This window comes from Schistocerca nitens, chromosome 5, assembly GCF_023898315.1.
Source record: "Schistocerca nitens isolate TAMUIC-IGC-003100 chromosome 5, iqSchNite1.1, whole genome shotgun sequence".
NCBI classification, from domain to species: Eukaryota; Metazoa; Arthropoda; class Insecta; order Orthoptera; family Acrididae; genus Schistocerca; species Schistocerca nitens.
In genome coordinates, this window is record NC_064618.1 from 581,631,601 (window position 1) to 581,649,159 (window position 17,559).

Sequence of the window (17,559 nt, forward strand, 5' to 3'; positions counted from 1 at the left end):
GGATGCTGTGTTACTGCAACAGTGTATGGGTGATTGTTATTCTGTTGGAAAACACGCCAGGGATGCTGCTCATGAATGGCAGTACAACAGGTTGAATCACCAGATTGACATACAGATTTACGACCAGGCTGTGTGAGTATTCCTGCTGTCACATGAAATTGCATCCCATACGATATCTCCAGGTGTTGGTCCTGTGTGTCTATAACACAGAGACAGGTTGGCTGCAGGCCCTCAACTGGCCACCTGATAACCAACACAAGGCCATCACTGGCACTGAGGCAGAAATAGTTTCTTCAGAAAACACAACAGACATCCACTATACTGTCCAGTGAGCTCTCGCTTGACACCACTGAAGTCCTAAATGGCTGCGTTTTTAGGTCAGTAGAAAGTAAGCTACAGGGTGTCTGTTTTGGGGCTAGTGTGGAAGTATCCAATTTGTAACAGCTCATTGTGTCACTGTGGTGCCAACTGCCAATCAAATTGCTGCTGCAGATGCAGTATGATGCACCAGAGCCATAAGCTGAACATGATGGTCTTCCTCTTGGTAGAGCCAGTGGTCGTCCGGAGTCCGGTGTTCTTGCGACTGCACATCCTTGTGATTACTGCTGCCAGCAATCATTACAGTGGCTACATTCCTGCCAAGTCATTATACAATATCGCACAAGGAACATTCAGCTTCTGATACCCCTCTTACACAGCTACATTCAAACTTAGTATGGTGTTGATAATGGTGCCTTTGTTGCCTTAAAGGTCTTCTTGATTAATATGTATGCACCATGCCCAATCTCAAAGGTAACTGATGCTAATGGCCCTTACAGTTTGTATTTAAAGCAAACCTGTTTTGCATCCTCATAGTGGTGGTACTAGTGTCACTCTTATGCAACTGTTGTGACATTTGTGTAGAGATGATCTTCCAGATATAGAAACACACATACCAACTTTCATTTCATTTTGATATATAGAGCAGCTAAACATAATGTTCAACCTCATAACAATTAGGAATTTCAACTCCTTAACAAATGTTGTCACTTATCACATCACGGTTCAAAACCAATGGGGGGTTTCAAAGGCTAAAGTTGACTCGAGATTGGCAGGGTCGCATTGGGCACAGGAAGCTTTGAAAAAGGTTGTGCAATGCATTGGGGCATGCCAGTGGCAGTGTACAAGTATGTTAAAAACCATATCAGGCAATGTATCCTGTTTGTTAACTCACCAACAAACAATACAGGGACATACTGTCTGATGTTGTGCGACCTGTTGTTCACCTCCAGCACCTCACTGGCATTTTGTATCTTCATCAAGATGATTCATTGCCTCATCACAATCAAATTTTATCAGAAAAGTGTGAGGAACATTCAGCTGACATCACATTCTTGTGTATCCTTAAAGGTTACCTGGCCTTAGTCCTGTTGAGCACATCTTGAACACTGCAAATGACACATGTTTGGCAGTTGAGTAGTCATAGCTTTTAGATCAAGATGAATCTCAATTTGGAGTGTCATGTGGTTCATGTCATGACCTATAGTTGCTATTGTCAGAGCCAAAGGGGATGCTGCGTGCTGTCTTCATTAGAACTTATATGTATAGTAGCGAAAGGTTTGCTGCCCATCTTAAAAGTGTAGTGAATGTGCTGAATGGATGAAGCATTATGTCCTGGAAAACATTTTTATGTTATGAACAAGTTCAGTGCAGTTTAATTTATCTTGCATGCTTGCTTAATTTGTTATTTTGTTGCTTTTTAGGATTCTGATGCGGTTTGGTGGAAATAATCCATCACAGAGTTGTATGAGTGTTCGTTTCAATCAGGCTGGTACACAGATATTGGCTCTGAGACGCAGATTACCTCCAGTATTGTATTCAGTGCATTCTTCGGTTCACATATGCCAGTTTGATCATCCTGGCTATTATAATTCATGCACTATGAAAAGCTGTAGTTTTGCAGGAGATGATGATCAATATGTTCTGTCAGGTTCTGATGATTTTAATTTGTATATGTGGAAAATTCCATCAACAGCTGAGGAAGGTATTGTGAAATACTTATTTTGCCCATACTGTATTTTGGTTTAGATTAGCCTTCTAATACTTTTGTACCTACTTTCAGATCAGTGGGTTGATACAGCACATATGATTCTCCACGGACACAGATCAATTGTAAATCAAGTACGTTTTCATCCCACAAACTGTATAATAGCTTCTTCGGGTGTTGAGAAACTAATAAAGGTAAGAATCTACAATGTCAGGTTAAACAGGTTAGGAATTCTTGTAGTGGTAGGAGGAAACTGATTCATAATAAATGAAATCAGATTAAAGGTAACCGTGTTCTATTCTTATTGCATGAAATTAATAAAATGGCTTTCACACTCTGGTTGGCATTTTGTGGCAGAACAGGGAGTCAGTTAGATTTATACTATTTTTAAGCTACATTAAGTTAACTGTTTATCTTTATCACTAAACCTGGATAGGTAATTTTAAATCATTTAATGATATTTGTTCAACTGGTGTAACATCCTTACATTTATGTAAAAGACATCTTGCTGTGTGCAAAAAGGGCTTGCTGTATCACTATTCGGGTGTATAGATCATCAGGAGTTGCATGTGATACGGAGTAAAAACAAACAAATGTGTACATAACGATTCCTATAACATAAGAACATGTTGTACAAATTACAGCAGAAATATAAGGTTCCTTATGTATTATGTATATGTGTATCAAATGATGTGTGTGTCAAGAATAAAATCTTTATGAGGTTAAAATTGATGTGGATATATAAAACATAGAACACCATGGACATTTAAAATCTTGATTATAACAATGTCAATGTGATCAGTTGGGTCCATATCTGTCATACCTCTTTGGTTCATAGGTTGTCATGTGTACATATTATAACTGTCAGATGCTTAACAGTCCCATTTCATGGTCGGTCATGTTGAACATTGGTACGGGATGAAAACATGGAATTGACAATCAGGGAAGAGGGTCTTACGTTACAGATGCTTTTCGAACTCTGCCTCTGTGAAATAATATCTAAATAAAACTGTGGCATACGCATCTGGTATATAGTGAATATTGCATTTAGAGAGATGTTATATAAAGGTAGAATGAGAAAATTGATGTTAACTGTTCTGAACAACTTACTGGATGTAACGTAATAAAAATTGTGTCTCCTATACACTGAGATTATAAAGTTGGACCTGGATCTAAGGATGCTCTAACATATCTTGTCTAAGTTTAGTTAATTTTACATGCAGGGAAATGGAGAAAATTCTAATCTGAACTTATTTGGTTAAAACATTGTTAATGTTTGGTATATACATCTTATTTCTTATCTTTGTCTCTAGGATATTAAATAACCTACCTTTGTCTTCCTTGCAAATAGTGGTGATGGTATTTAATGGTGGTGTTAATGGAATTCTTGCACTCTCTTAAAAGAGCACAAAATGCTGAGGGATTGGATTCAGTTGGACTAACCTTGTTTCAAAGTTCCTCCCAGTTTATCCAACATAAAAATTATAATAGTCACAACTTATTATTTTATATACTCCGGACATGTTACATGTGTGACTCTTATGTACACTGCATATAAATGGGTGATTCTACAGTGGTCCTGAAGCCAATACACAGCCTAGCCTTTCAAAACAAATGACTTACTTGCAAATGGGACCCTACTATGGAAAAACAATAACCATTTGTTTTTGTTCATTCCTTTCTAATGTGACCTTATCTGTATCTCTATAAAGCACAGTCAAATGAAAGTGGTACAAACTTACTATTGGGTGATTTCATCTCAAATCATACAGGTCAAGAATGGAAGTGTCACATTACAATTTCAGAGTTTGCTGAATACATTTTAAGTTTCACATGATACCTCTCCAAAACTACAATATTTTGATATTCAGATGATTTATTGCGCCCGGTGTGGCTGAGCGATTCTAGGCGCTTCAGTCTGGAACCGCGCGACCACTACAGTCGCAGGCTCGAATCCTGCCTCAGGCATGGATGTGAATGATGTCCTTAGGTTAGTTAGGTTTAAGTAGTTCTAAGTTCTAGGGGACTGATGACAGATGTTAAGTCCCACAGTGCTCAGGGTCATTTGAACCATTTTTGATGATTTATTAACACACTACAGACCTCTCTAAATGGGAGTATTAGTGAAAATGTAGCAACAAAAGGGAAAATTGATAAATTGTAATTAAGTAACCAAAAGTGATAAAGATCTGAATTTATTTTCAATAAACTTTGTTCACGATACTGTGATACATGATTAATATATATACACTGTCTGGCCCTTTGCCAATTCTCACAGAAGCTCTGAGGGGTAATGGCCATTGGTAAGAGGTCATTTATACTCCACAAGTTCGATAACGAAGAATTAATGGTATAGGCAAACATTAACAGAGCCGATGTCATGTTGGTTGCCTCGTGTTTGGCCATATTAAACAACTGATTGAGCCAGGGCAAGGTGATATCCCATGTACCAGGTGACCGGGCATGGTAGATGGTTAGGGCTGTTTTCAAATTCCGATAAACTGTTTCGGCAAATGCCGCCTTAGGATAATAAGGCTTGGTGGTAGTATGTCTAATACCCTGATGGAAACAGAAGGCCTTAAACACACGAGTCAGAAAGATAGGTGAATTGTCACTTACCAATGATTTCGGTGGTCCAAACCAGGATGTGACCTTGCACAATTGCAGTGACCACCAAGTAGGAAGCAGCTATGTAAACCTGGAGAAAGCATCCATGACAACCACGATGTAATGGTTGCTTTTCTTTGTCTCGGGCAATGGTCCAACATAGACGATAAAAACTTTGAGGGGATACCGCTCCCTCTGTGAGTGTAGAAGCCCATGAGAGACCCTGGAATCAGGGTTCGCCCTTTTGCAGAGATCACACTGCCCAACCAGTTGCCTAATGTCGCGATAAAGAGAGGGCCACACAAAATGTTCGTGGATCTTGGCCAAGGTCTTACACAGCCCCAAATGGCTGCCAAGAATCGTGATAATACTGGAAGACCATCGGTACTAACTCAATTGGCAACCACACCCTTGATCGCCACTACCCTGCTTACACAGTACCCCTTGTTGGAGGCAATAAACCAGCACTGAAACCCCAGCCATGACCCTATCCCGAATCGGACCACAACATGGGTCCTGCGCCTGCTTCTCCTTAAGCCCACCAAACACGTTAGGAAAGTCGGACACAATCGCCCCAACACTAATGCCCTGTTTGCCTTGTTCCTGACCTTCCTGGGAGTCGGGTGTAAACATACGACTCGGAGCATTGGCAATTGCATTATCTGAGCCTTTAATATGTCTGACTTGAAAATGAAAGGCAGATATATGGACTGCCCAACGTGCAATTCGGCCAGTCTTCCTTGGCCTAGCCAAGACCCAACTGAATGCTTGGTTGTCTGTGTCTGTCTCTTAATACAAATTATTTATGTTCCAAGTAGAAACAAAACTTTTCCAAGGCAAAAACAACGGCCAGAGCCTCTAATTCATATACAGAATAGTTGGATTCAGGAGCGGTCAGTCGCTGTGAGGTATAAGCTAGAGGTCGCCTCTCCCCTTCATGTTCTTGAAGTAAAACTGCCGCTACCCCAGTATGACAGGTGTCAGTGTGTATCACAAATGTACTATTAAAGTCCGGCACAGCTATCAACGGGGGATTAGTAATTGCAGTTTTAATCTGTGCGAAGGCTCGCTGCTGATTTTCTCCCCATACGAAATTGCTATTCTTCTTCTGAAGATCATTAAGGGGAGCTGCAAGATGGGTGAAATTGACAGTGAATTTACAGAAGAAATTTGCCATGCCAATGAAGTGAGTGACATTTTTCTTATTCTGGGGAGGGGGAAAATCCCGTAAGGCCTTAGTTCTATCCTGGTCGATGCTTACGCCTTTTGCAGATACCAACTGGCCTAAGAAAGCAATCTGTTGTTTACACAAGGTGATCTTAGATGGTTTGACGGTGAGGCCAGCCGAACACAACCTTAGAAAACCTGCTCCAGGTGAACAAGGTGTTCCTCAAAGGTGCGACTGTAGATAACTACATCATCTAAATAGTTGTAGACACAGATGGACATCAAGTCCCCTAAGACCACATCCAACAAACGGAACAACACAGCCGCAACAGTGGCCAACCCAAAAGGGACCCGGGTGAACTCAAATAAATTGCAACCTGCAGAACACTGTCATAGGCTTAGATGACTTGGCAAGGGGTATCTGGTAATATGCCTGATTGAGATCTAAGATGATGAACACATTAGCACCTGCAAACCAGGTAAAGCAAATCGGGCAAGGAAAATGGGGAACTGACTCCAACACCGCCTTTTTGTTAAGCATCCGGTAATCAACCATCCTACAAAAATCACTACCCTGGTCTTTGGGCACTAGAAATGCAGACGAAGCATAGGGCGAAGTTGATGGTCTAATCACCCCCTCTTGTAGCATCTTATCGATTTTGGCTCTCAAAATCTTCATCTTTAGTGGAGACAGCCTATAAAGGGCCTGACAGATGGGCACACTATCAGTTATTGGATGTCATACTTAAGAATTTCTGTCTTCCCCCAACTTATCCGATAAGACCTCAGGATAGCACTCCAAGACCTGGTTGAGAGCCTGCACTTGATGTGCTGTAAGACTACCCGTGTCAACCTGCACATTGCACACATAGCTCACATTCCCTGCCCAAGACTGCTGTCACAAACACAAAGAGAGATGGTGATGAGGCGAAAACTTAAAATAAAAGACACTCCCGGCATAATTGAATACCAAACCCTCATGCTGGATGAAATCGCACCTGAGCAACAAAGGGACCCTCAAATTCTTAGCTATGAAAAATCTATGAGGCCATGAGAATTTATCGACGTGCAACCAGCCCCGCACCTCCCCTACTAGAGGTAACTCTCTGTCATCGGTGACGCGACATCTCTGAGTCAGAGACTGCGGAGACGAAAACCTGCACAAATGTCTACATTTTATGTACCAGTCGTAATCAACTAAGGATATGGAATTACCCAAAGCCAGCAATGCACACACTGGTACCTTCCTACCGTAGCACAGACAAAAGGGAGTGCCGGAACATGTGTTGCCTGAATGGCTTTACAATTCACTGGCCAGTTAGTTAACTTACCCCCTTTTCCCATCCTCTAGCATCAGTTATTTGAACGAGGGCTCCTAAGTACCAGACAATCCCGTACTAAATGATCAACCACATGGCAACGATAGCAGTGCTGAACTAATGAATTAGAACTGGTGTAGAGTTACTATACGTTGGTGCCTCAGATATTACTCTTCCTTGTGCGGTGGACCACTGTTCATCCACCCAAGAAATAGCATGAATAGAATCAACCAAATGTTGAAACTGTTCCGTACAGCAAAGGCACTGTACGAGGTTCAACCTGGTGCAATCCTGTACCTGCATGCCTTCCAACATATGTTCAATACAGTCAGGGTCAGACACATGCATATCCAACGCCACTATGGCCATACGAACCCTCTTAAAATACTGCACTGAGGCTATCATGCTACTAAGCACACCCTTAGCCATCAGATATAATAATGCTAATACGACAGACTGTGGAACGTGCAATGCGTCAGCCTGAATCTGGAGACGGACTGACAACCACAGGAAGTATTGAATCTGGCGCAAATTTTCGATATACAAGACAGATATATCTTTCAAGACATTCATAATTGGATTAGGTAACTTGGAAAATAAACTCAAATATTCTTCGTTACCTTCGTGACCTCACTCACATTTTCAGGCTCAGAATTAGTACTTAAACCTCCCCTGCTTAAAGCAAGCGCTACTGCGCATGACTGCAAACCTCTGGCAACACCAAGGAACTTATGACGGAGAGCATCTATTGCATCCTTTAGATTGATTGAAGCGATATCCGATAGGCACTTACAATAATGGGCTAAATGCGCCTGCATGCGACAAATTTTTTATGCGGTGGCTGAGTAAATTCCAGAAATTCAATTGTCCGACCTACATCACTTAAAGCTGTTTCGATATTTGACAAGAAGTCACCTACCTTGCTAACGATGTCTGTCTGTAGGGCAATGGGAGTGTCGACTGCTGCACGAAACCTGGCCACCAAATCAGACACATTTCCATCTACCGGCAGCTCGTGCATGCAGAGTTCATACATCAACTGCTCTTTCCATAAATAAGTTATGCCGGGCAATCTCGGAGACTCATGTTACTTAACTTTGTGAAGCAGGAAACAAGTTTCAAAAAACACAATAATAAAAATTTTACAACTTACTAAGCAATGACTACCAACCATAGGAGAGGATAGGAAAAGCACCCCCCCCCCCCCCCCTCTTTCTGTCTCTGCTACCAAGTGGTATGTGGATTCCTTTTCATACCACACTTACCCAACAACCACCATATCTTAGATACCATAAAAGAGGAAGCGGGATGTAATCATGGTTGGTAGTCACAATTTATAATTAAGACAGTTTATTGACATAACGCCTTTTCAGGAATTTGAGAATTACAAATTGTCGACGAGCCGCTAGGTAAAGCTTTGCAAATACAGTTAGAAACCCAACGTACTCAGTACTCAAATAAACAGTCCCTTAAGAGAAAGTTATAAAAAACTTAATGTGCCAGGCATTTATAGAAACCTTAAGCATAGCAGTTATCAATTACTTCACATAGCCACTTCATCGAACTCTTTAAAACCAGTTATTACATTAAGATGGCCACCCTTAACATTCTTCACTAAAATACCCTTACAAACTTACTATTTCAATCTGTTAAAGAAGCACTTGTTAAAAGGTCAATTACAAGCTTAACATTGCTGGACACTAATACCCCTCACTTTATTTTCCCTTATTAAGAAAACAGAATTACTGACAAACTTCAGAAATTTGAACTCCCATATAGAATTTCCCTCAAAATACATATAATGAAAACAGTTACCAATAATGGGTGACTTAATGACACTTCAACACTAGTGCCAAGCTAAGGTCAATTTACATAACATGATAGAACCACTTACATAAAAAACTACAGCAGAAACACTGATCTTTAACAATCAATGTTCACATGCTTAGACGTGTTAATAAAAGACTATTAGAAAGAGCTGCACAAGGAACTCAGCAGATGCTATGCAATTTAAAGTTTAGCCAGTTGCCAGTCGCTAATGTTTAAGAAAACAGGTTTGTATAAGAACAGGTTACTTACAGTATATATTTATATATCTACCAACTTAACCCACCTTGTTGGAAGGAAGATAAATCCTAAACTTTGGAAGGCAGTATGTGAACAACTCCTGGTAGTGGCCATGTTCTTAAACGCTGCCCGGCCTAGACCTCAGATAACATTTCACTCCCCGCCAAGGCGCTGGCACAATCTAAGGTCCTTGTGTGAATCACAAAGACATTCCAATAACTTTCGTATCACGTACACAAACAAAGGAGGGGGTTCCACAGCTTCACCGTTTCACTTCAAATTTTTTTCCCAGCGAAGTCACAGAACTTGTATCTCCAAACTGTCCATGTTGCCAAAACCTCTGACGAATTTCACACTACAACATATAACGTTCATCACGCTTGTTCGGCAGCCTTTGACACTCTTCTCCCAGCGAATGTCATGAGATCTCGAGTGTTACCCGTCAAAGGCTAACAACCCAATCCCTTCACCTGCCCAACCTGGAAGATAAGACACGCAAAAAGCAAAGATAGCTCAGCTCAACCACAATCGATCTCAATGATACATGAACAAAATAACACTGGCACCAGCTCGCCATGGCTCAGAATGTACAATCAGAGTGGGCAGTACTTGTCTGTACAAAATGTGAGAAATATTTTAGGTAGACCTAGCTCTAGTCTCAAGGTCAAAAAATCATGGACACTTAAATATTTAAATTGATTGCTGATTTTAAGTAACTGTCATGCAAAACTGGTATTTCTAAACCAAAATAATTACTTTATAACATTATAAGTGAGTGGGAAAGCAATTCATAATTTTGTTCGAAAGCATTTTATAACAGAAATGAGATATAGAACATTTATACCCAGTTTTCTTTTTATGATATTATTCACAAATTATTATTGTCTTCTGTCATGATTTTACTTCATGACTTTCTGTGAATTAAAATTCACTACAATTCAACAATCAACACTGCACTGTTGAAAAGAGTTCATTTGTTTTTTTCCATCTGCTTTTCATTGAACTTGTATAGCTGAGATGAATTTGCACATGGACAAGGATGATCCAACAAGTGCAGTACTTGAGAAGTGGGAACTGCACACTGATCTTTTGATGATGGCCATTTGAAAGCATTAGCAGGATCATGAGGTGTCTTTCAGCTCATGAGACACAGTTATCTGTCCCACCCACCACTGATTGTCATACACAGAAGAAATGAAGTGGCTCACTACAAAGTCTTCTAATGTATGCTGTGGTTTCTGCATTTCACACATATTAACAGGCTGCATTTCTTGGAGAACCGTTCTTGCACTGTAGGTGCCACTCCAGGATGCAACTCAGTAGTGACCTGATTGAATTCCTACAACAGCCTTCATAGTAGACCACACTCTTCTTTCTTTTTTAAACAGAACTCTCTTAATGTACTTTCATTTAGAATTAAAAGTTTCATGTTTTTACAACAAAAGCAACAGGTCCATCTCTGTGTACTTCTTTCCTGTGACACTGCTTATGGTGAAACAAAAAAGTTTCAGATTTCTGCAATACATGCGCATACTTCCTTGACTGGCTGGCATTTTACCCCTTTTGTCGTTAGGAGTAAAATTTTGAGACACAAATTTTTAAATTCGGGTCCTACATTTTCATTAGGAGATATGCTTCTCTTATTGATCTTGTCATATATCTTTTTACATTTTTAGCTTTTTCATCATTTTCACTAACAGAGATAATATCAGTCTGGTTAGAACTTTGCCTGCTGCAATCTTTGTCATCACTTAGGTAAAATTCCAGAGCAACAGTAAGTGTTTTGTCTTGCAACTGATGCCCACAGTAAGAATCTGGGCAAGCCCAAATATCTTTCTCACTCTTTATTTTATGAGATTTTTGAAATCAGATAATGTGAGGAAGTGAGTATGTATTTCTGTGTGTGTTGGTTAGAGTAGCTACCTGGTATCAGTGCCAGTAACTGTACCTTCGCAGTGCAGGTGGCTGCTGAGATAGCAGTACATAGGTTTTGAAACCACATGTCACATTTCGTGCACATATCACTGTCTTCAGTTTCTGCACCAAGTTCATCTACGTTATACACTTCACAAAGTTTTTGAAGATGTTGCTTGCGCAAAATGTTTTTCAATTTCTTCCACTTTTCTTTTTACATACTGTTTTCTTCTTGTGCTGCTTACCTTTCCTAGATGTTTAAGGGGGATATACTGGGGGCTATGGCAGAAATGCTAACATTCAATGCATTAACAACTTCACACCCAGGAACGGCTGCACTGTCTTCTTCAGTTTCACATTTGGGTGATGGTGATGGTGATCGTTCAGGTAGGTTGTCACTAAATTTCTTCTTGTAGTGATTGTAGCAATTCCTGCACAATGGATATGATGCTAATACTGCTACTTGAGAACCAAGATATTTCTGCAATACCTTCGACAGATTTCCAACAACTGTGAAGTGCTTATCGCTTTTCTTAAACACCACCTTCTTGTGCCATTTTTTCATAGTCCACAACCCTCACTAGTTTACTACTGTATTTCCTCACTGACATTGTATCTCACAAAAAGTTCAAATCACACACACACACACAATGCAGGATGGTTTATATGCAAGTTCTCACTCATTTGTTATAAACACAAGAGCTCTGGAAACAGTGTTGCCAACATGCATATTTTATACTAGAAATTAAGTGAAAATTTTTTTACACTTTGCACGGAAAAATATTGCCCACTGTGTTTGTTGTGGTGTCACCGCCAGACACCACACTTGCTAGGTGGTAGCTTAAATCGGCCGCGGTCCATTAGTACATGTCGGACCCGCGTGTCGCCACTGTCAGGATCGCAGATCGAGCGCCACCACACGGCAGGTCTCGAGAGACGGACTAGCACTCGCCCCAGTTGTACGACGAAGTTGCTAGCGACTACACTGACGAAGCCTTTCTCTCATTTGCCGAGAGACAGACAGAATAGCCTTCAGCTAAGTCCATGTCTACGACCTAGCAAGGCGCCATTAGCCTTAGATAGCTTGTATCTAAAGAGTCTCACTTGTATCGCCACATCTCCAGATGTCTCATCAAGAACGATGTATACAAAGGATGGATTAAAAGTTAAGTATTCAAGAAGCTACGTACTTTTCTTTATAGCATTCATTACGTATCCTGTTTCAGACCTCACTCCATCCTTCGTGAGTTAGCGTGTGCATCTTGGCCGCCTTTTTCAATTAGTGTGCGTTGTGTTGGCAAGTCTGCCGACACTACATTTGTACTTACTATTAATGTATTAACCAAATAATACTTTGTGTAATACTCAAAAGTTTTTGAATGGAGGATTTCAAGTAAATAATTTGTAAAAACTCGTGTGTTTTTTTACATTTTTAAAAATAAATATGTACATAATACAGATAGCTGGAGCAGGGAAGATACTGTTTATAATTAAATCAGTAGTATCTGGTAATATGACAGAAAAGATAGCATTCTGTGACTTTCCAAAAAAAAATTAATTTAAATTTTGTATTTTTGTCTTAAATTTAAGTTAAGGGAAGCTTATAAGTGTGCGGGTGTCAACTAAATTTCAACACACAAGAGGAAGCTTTAGTGCGAAACATCTGCCAGGTCTCCAGTACTTTTGGTTTATTAGGTATATATACATATTTGTACTCTACTGTTTTAAGAGTTATTTACAGAATATACATTTCTCAAGGGCCATACAAAAATTAAGATGAAATGAAAATACTTTATTTCTTAACACTTACAATATAGAGGTCTAATATATATTTTTTTCAGAAAAATTCATGACTATGAGTTGATGTGACCTGTTTGATTTGAGATGAAATCACCCTAATGAGCATGGTGCCAACATTTGTTATGCAGTTAGGTGTGTGTACAGAAGTGTTCTCTATTAGGAATAAAGATGGAATGGTGCGAACATTCACTGCTGGGCCATTTGTGTTAGAGGTGCTTGATGTAGGTCATGAGTCATGTGTATGAATGACTTCACTCTGGAGGCTATGAAAGAGAAACAATGAGGTGCAGTACAGTTTTTGACTATGGAATGAGTGCCAGGAAGTGAAATTCTTGCCCAAATATGTGCTGTGTATGACAAACATAGTATGTCATGTGTTTTCCGTATCTGTGTGGAATAAACAGTTTCAAGAATTTTAGTGTCACTGAAAGATGCAGTTGGTCAGGACAAGCTCATCATGTCACTGGGCTCATCGTGTCACTGGCTTGTCTATCATTGTTGTAGTGGATGCTGCCCTCAGAAATGACCTATGGCAAATGCACACTGGACTCGCATTCGGGAGGACGATGGTTCAATCCCGCGTCCGGCCATCCTGATTTAGGTTTTCCGTGATTTCCCTCAATCACTCCAGGCAAATGCCGGGATGGTTCCTTCGAAATGGCACGGCTAATTTCCTTCCCCATCCTTCCCTAATCCGAGCTTGTGCTCCGTCTCTAATGACCTCGCTGTCGACGGGACGTTAAACACTAATCTCCTCCTCCTCCTCCTCCTCCTCCTCCTCCTCCTCTATGGCAAATTATGGAAGACATTCAGCTCATGTTGGGCATCACTCATGGTATAACTCATGCCATCATGACAGAGCTTCTGAAGTATCCAGAAAATTTGTGTGTAGTGAGTTCTCTATAGCCAGATGGAAGAGCAGAAGTTGAGCAGAAAATTGATGTCCCTGCAGCATGTGGAATGGTATCATGATGAGGAATATTGTTTCCTGTCCGATATTGTTATGAGGGATGAAACATGGTATCATTATTTTCAGCTAGAACGTGTCAGAGGTGGCAGTGGAAGCACATAGATTAAATCCTACCAGAAAAATCCAAAGCTGTGCATGCCAACTCTGGAAAAGTCATGATGACCTTTTTCTTGGACTGCAAGGTCCCACTGCTCATTAACTTTCTGAAACATGGTATCACAATTAACGCACAATGGTACATGGACACTTTGCAAAAAATTGAGGCCCTGTGTCGGGTCCAAACACAGAGGAATGTTGATGGACAGAAGTTTCCACGGGAAGCCCTTGCACATCCTTCGTACCCTCCCAATCTCTCCCCATGTGAATTCCATACTTTTGGATCTCTGAAGAAAGACATATGTGACTGTCGATTTGCTTTGGATGAAGAGGTACACAACTGGATATAATCGTCATTCTATAGGCAACTGCAAACTTTTTACATGAAGGCACTGACTGTCTTGTCTCACAGTGGGATAAATATATTTCAGTTATGGTGATTACTTTTGAAATAATAAACAGTCTACTTATTTTCTTCCATCTGTCTCATTGTCGTTAGATTGTCCCCTTATACCTAATGAAAATAGTATATGATCATTGCAAAGTTAAAAAATTTTACATTCAATAAGATCTATAAATGTATTTGTGAGAGCGCCTGATAGGCAGTTCCCCATGGTTAGGACTTCTTGTTGTTTGTATAAGTGGCCATTGAAGGTAAAATAGCTCTGAGATTGGACTAACTCAGTAACATTACTTAGTTCATAAATTTTTATTTGAGCCATTTCATTCAACTAGGGTAAGTTCACTTTGTATAGTAGTTAGTTGTTTAAGCTATAAGGATGTTCATTTACATGTTTGTGGCATCTAGAGAGAATAATCTACCATTCACTGGAATATGAATATCTTTAATCAGGTCATGAAATCTGTTGAGTTTTAAATGTAATATTTTTCTCAAGTGTAAAAACTTTGGTTATCAACAAAACTAAAGTTTACTGTTAACAAATATCAAACAATGGAAAATCCAGGATGGAATGTAGCAATATTATGAGAAGGAAAGTTGCTACTAACCATATAGCAGAGATGCTGAGTTGCAGGTAGGCACAACAAAATGACTCCCACAATTAAATCTTTCAGCCAGGGGCCTTTGTCAACAATTGAGATGCACGCACGCGCGCGCCCACACACACACACACACACACACACACACACACACACACACATACACGTGCAGCTCACACACACGACTGCAGTCTCAGGCAACTGAAACGACACTGGGAGTAGCAGCACCAGTGCCTGATGGGAGTGGCGACTGGATGGGGGTAAGGAGGAGGCTGGGGCAGGGAGGGGGAAGGATATTATGATATGGGTGGCTCTCAGTGAAGTGCTACAGGTCAGATGGTGGGCAGGGGAGAGGTGGGGAGGGGGGGCGGGGAGAAGTAGCTTACAAGGAGAGAAATCAAGGGACTGGGTGTGGTGGTGGAATGACGGCTGTGCAGTACTGGAATGGGAACAGGGAAGGGGCTGGATTGGTGAGGACAAAGACTATCAAAGGTTGAGGCTAGGAGGGTTAAGGAAATGTAGGATGTATTGCAGGGAAAGTTCCCACCTGTGCAGTTCAGAAAAGCTGGTGTTGGTGGAAAGGATCCATATGGCGCAGGCTGTGAAGAGTCATTGAAATGAAGGTTATCATGTTTGGCAGCATGTTAAGCAACAGGGTGGTCCACTTGTTTCTTGGCTGTAGTTTGTCGGTGGCCATTCGTGTGGGCAGACAGCTTGTTGGTTGTCATGCCTACATAGAGTGCAGCACAGTGGTTGCAGCTTAGCTTGTAGACCACACGATTGGTTTTACAGGTAGCCCTGCCTTTGATGGGATAGGTGATGTTAGTGACTGGAATGGAGTAGATGGTGGTGGGAGGATGTATGTGACAGGTCTTGCATCTGGGTCTATTACAGGGGTATGAGCCATGAGGTAAGGGATTGGGAGCAGGGGTTGTGTTAGGAGGGACGAGTATATTGTGTAGGTTTGGTGGATGACGGAACACCACTGTGGGAGGGGTAGGGAGGATAGTGGGCAGGACGTATCTCATTTCAGGGCATGACAAGAAGTAATCGAAACCCTTTTGGAGACTGTATTCAGTTGCTCCAGTCCTGGGTGGTACTGAGTTACGAGGAAAATGCTCCTCTGTGGCCGGCCAGTGGGACTTAGGGAGGTGGTGGGAGACTGGAAAGATAAGGCATGGGAGATTTGTTTTTGTACAAGGTTGGGAGGATAATTATGGTCAGTGAAGGCCTCAGTGAAACCCTCGATACATTTCGAGAGGGACTGCTCGTCACTGCAGATGCTATGACCACAGGTGGCTAGGCTGTATGGAAGGGACTTCTTGGTATGGAGCGGATAACAGCTGTAGAAGTGGAGGTATTGTTGGTGGTTAGTAGGTTTGATATTGACAGAAGTACTGATGTTGCCATCTTTGAGGTGGAGGTCAACATCTAGGAAGGTGGCTTGTTGGGTTGAGTATGACCTGGTGAGGCAAATGGAGGAGAAGTTGTTTAGGTTCTGGAGGAATGTGGATAGGGTGTTCTCACCTTTGATCCAGATAGCAAAGGTGTCCTCAATGAATCTAAGCCAGGTGAGCGGTTCAGGATTCTGGGTTTTTAGAAAGGCTTTCTCTAGATGGCTCATGAATAGGTTGGCATAGGATGGTGCCATGTGGGTACCCATAGCCGTACCCCCTATTTGTTTGTAGGTAATTCATTCAAAGAATAAGTAATTGTGGGTGAGGATGTAGTTGGTCATGGTGACTAGGAAGGAGGTTGTTGGTTTGGAATACGTTGGGCATTGGGAAAGGTAGTGTTCAATAGTGGTAAGGCCATCGGCATTAGGAATGTTAGTGCACAGGGAGGTGGCATCAATAGTGAAGAGCAGGGCATCGTGTGCTGTGTATACATATTTTTAATGAATATGTTCTCTTTCTGTGATGTTCCCAATGTGCATGCTTTGTTTCTTGTTTGTGAGATATGGTTTTATCCATTCATTTGGAATGCCTCAAATTCTCTTTTCTTCAGTATATTTAGTAGAGTAGCATGACCAATAACATCAAACTGTATGGGATAATGTTCCTGTATTGTTTATTTTCTTAAAGTTTGGATTTAGTAGTGAACCATGAATGCTAGAACCTATTTAGCTTACCTTTATTCTCGACTATGAGTGTGAATTTATGGTTTCATCTTAAGATCAGTAAGTCTTTGATGGAAGATAAATTTTTAGCACAATATCCAGTTTCATAAATAAATATGACTCTTCTCAGATATACATGCCACATATTCTTAGAGTGTAATACAATTATCTTCTCATGACAAACAATTTATTCTGTGAGTACACCACAAATGAAATAGTAACTGTTAATCTGTATGTGAATCTCAACTTGGCGATTTCAAATAATACAGGGTGTTTATAAATGAATATCGGGGTTTGAACACTTTATAATATTAATTACATTAAACTTACAGTTATAAATGATGTGTCAGATGACAGAGCAACTCAGTTTTTTCAAGAACCTTATAAGTATTCAATGTGAGCACCATTTGTCACACGGCATACATCAAGCCTATAGCCAAGCGCTGGATAAGCCACAAGGGGCCCAATGACAGGG

At 40.8% G+C, this 17,559-nt stretch overlaps 1 protein-coding gene across 1 annotated transcript in view; it reads left to right on the forward strand.

The window, feature by feature from the left end:
- LOC126260162 (DDB1- and CUL4-associated factor 5) overlaps positions 1-17,559 on the forward strand; it is a 138,361-nt gene that overhangs the window by 62,298 nt on the left and 58,504 nt on the right. The window contains exons 5-6 of the mRNA XM_049957426.1: positions 1,743-2,023; positions 2,102-2,220. Coding sequence (XP_049813383.1) covers positions 1,743-2,023; positions 2,102-2,220 — 400 coding nt within the window. The remainder of the gene's footprint in view (positions 1-1,742; positions 2,024-2,101; positions 2,221-17,559) is intronic.